General features: G+C 32.9%; 1 protein-coding gene across 4 annotated transcripts in view; it reads right to left on the bottom strand.

The window, feature by feature from the left end:
• Positions 1-1,750, bottom strand: part of Gtf2h2c (GTF2H2 family member C) — a 23,050-nt gene that overhangs the window by 11,988 nt on the left and 9,312 nt on the right. For all 4 annotated transcript variants that reach the window (XR_007595087.1, XM_050160379.1, XM_050160381.1 and 1 more), the window contains exons 9-11: positions 1,317-1,407; positions 1,085-1,172; positions 540-647 (exon numbers count right to left, since the gene is read on the bottom strand). Coding sequence is in view for 3 of the 4 variants with exons in the window: in XM_050160379.1 (XP_050016336.1) it covers positions 540-647; positions 1,085-1,172; positions 1,317-1,407 (287 nt within the window). In the remaining variant the exon portion in view is untranslated. The remainder of the gene's footprint in view (positions 1-539; positions 648-1,084; positions 1,173-1,316; positions 1,408-1,750) is intronic.

Raw genomic sequence — 1,750 nt, 5'->3', positions numbered from 1 at the left:
AAGAAAGAAAAAAAGAAAGAAAGAGAGAAAGAGAGAGAGAGAGAGAGAGAGAGAGAAAGAAAGAAAGAAAGAAAGAAAGAAAGAAAGAAAGAAAGAAAGAAAGAAAGAAAGAAAAAAAGGAAGATTAAATGATCATTTTTATGACCAATCATTTCCTGTTTCCTGGGGGAGGGAGAATCAATGAGTAACTGGTATACTCATTGCAACTTTTGTCTTTGCGGTTTGTATGACATACTTTGATTATATAATAAAGATTTTGTAGCTTATTTAAGAAATTCCTTACCACAAGTACTTTTCATTAAATAAAACACCTTTGTACCTTCCTTGCTAAAAAAGGCCAGAAGTGTTTTCGTATGACATGACTATAGGTAACTATCAATTCTCTTCATTTTATAAACACACTTCAGCATGCAATTTTTTATTATAAAGGATTTAAGTAAGAAAAATCTTAAATGTTAAATAACTTGCACAAATGAAAGCAAAAATGCTTATTTTGAACCAAAGGCAAACACGTAAACCGACACAGAAGAAACACGTACCCATACGAATGAGTGAGCATTCGGAGCTTGAGCTGGCAGGAGGAGGGCTAACATGATGTGTTAACAACTCTTTGTAATGGGTTTCATCTAAAATAACATGGTATGTGCCTAACAAGCAAAAGCAAAACACAGCAGTTATAAAGACAAGAGCTTCTCTGTCAGTCTAAGGAAGTCTCATCATGTGAAAATATACATTTCATAACCATTTTAAGTAAATTATCATTTAAAAATAATTTAAATAAATCTCTCAATCCAATTCTCTAAGCATAATAGTAACTAAAATTAAAGCCAAGCTACAGTCTTTACAAAGTATTACATAAAGTGAGCTTACTAGTGTTTTGAAAGCTGTAACTCTAAACACTGACCTACTGAATGTTCCTGCATTTTAAGTGTTTGCTTAGTAAAATCAATATGCTTAAGATTACAGCTATATTCTCAACTACAGACATAAAATGGTTTCAGTTTAATAGTGCAAAACATCCTACTTAATTAATAAACTTCTTCTTACACAGTAACTATAATTATTGGAGAATGGAGATATATACCACCAGTTTCACGAGCAAGGACAGTGCAAACTCGAACCTCTGCAGACAATCCAATAACAGACACTCTGATTTTAGCTGCCTTCAGGGTCTTCATAAGATCCAGAAAGATGAAATATTTCATAAGAGAAAGAAAAACATTTATGAATAATAACTTTGAAAAATAGTGTTCTGAAAACTAGTGATAAAGTCACTACCACATTTTCTTTAGAGTCTGCTTCAGTTGTGGTCCTACCTTGATGAGATCATAAATATTAGACGGATCACAGGTTGTCAGGCTGCTAAAGATGATTAGTACTTCTCTACTTGTATGTCCAGGCATATGTCTACAAAGAGAGGTGAGGATACATTACAATAGATCATATTATACTAGCTAAAAATTCATCCAAAATGAGGAGTACATATGGTTTATACATCTAAGCTACAAAATAAGGTAATAAATGTTAAGAAAAAAGTTTCAGTCAATTCACGATTATTATTTGGTATCCAATTCTAAATTTCACTGGGCAGTAGTAGCATACTCCTTTAATCCTAGCACTTGGAAGGCAGAGGCAGGTGGATCTCTGAGACCAAGGCCAACCTGGTCTCCAGAGTGAGTTCTAGGACAGCTAGGGCTCCACAAAGAAATCCTGTCTCAAAAAAAAAAAAAAAAAAAAAAAAAAAAAAAAA

Source organism: Alexandromys fortis, unplaced genomic scaffold (genome assembly GCF_014885135.2).
Source record: "Alexandromys fortis isolate MF-2015 unplaced genomic scaffold, M_Fortis_MF-2015_v1.1 scaffold_76, whole genome shotgun sequence".
NCBI classification, from domain to species: domain Eukaryota; kingdom Metazoa; phylum Chordata; class Mammalia; order Rodentia; family Cricetidae; genus Alexandromys; species Alexandromys fortis.
This window is presented reverse-complemented; position numbering and strand designations above follow the sequence as displayed.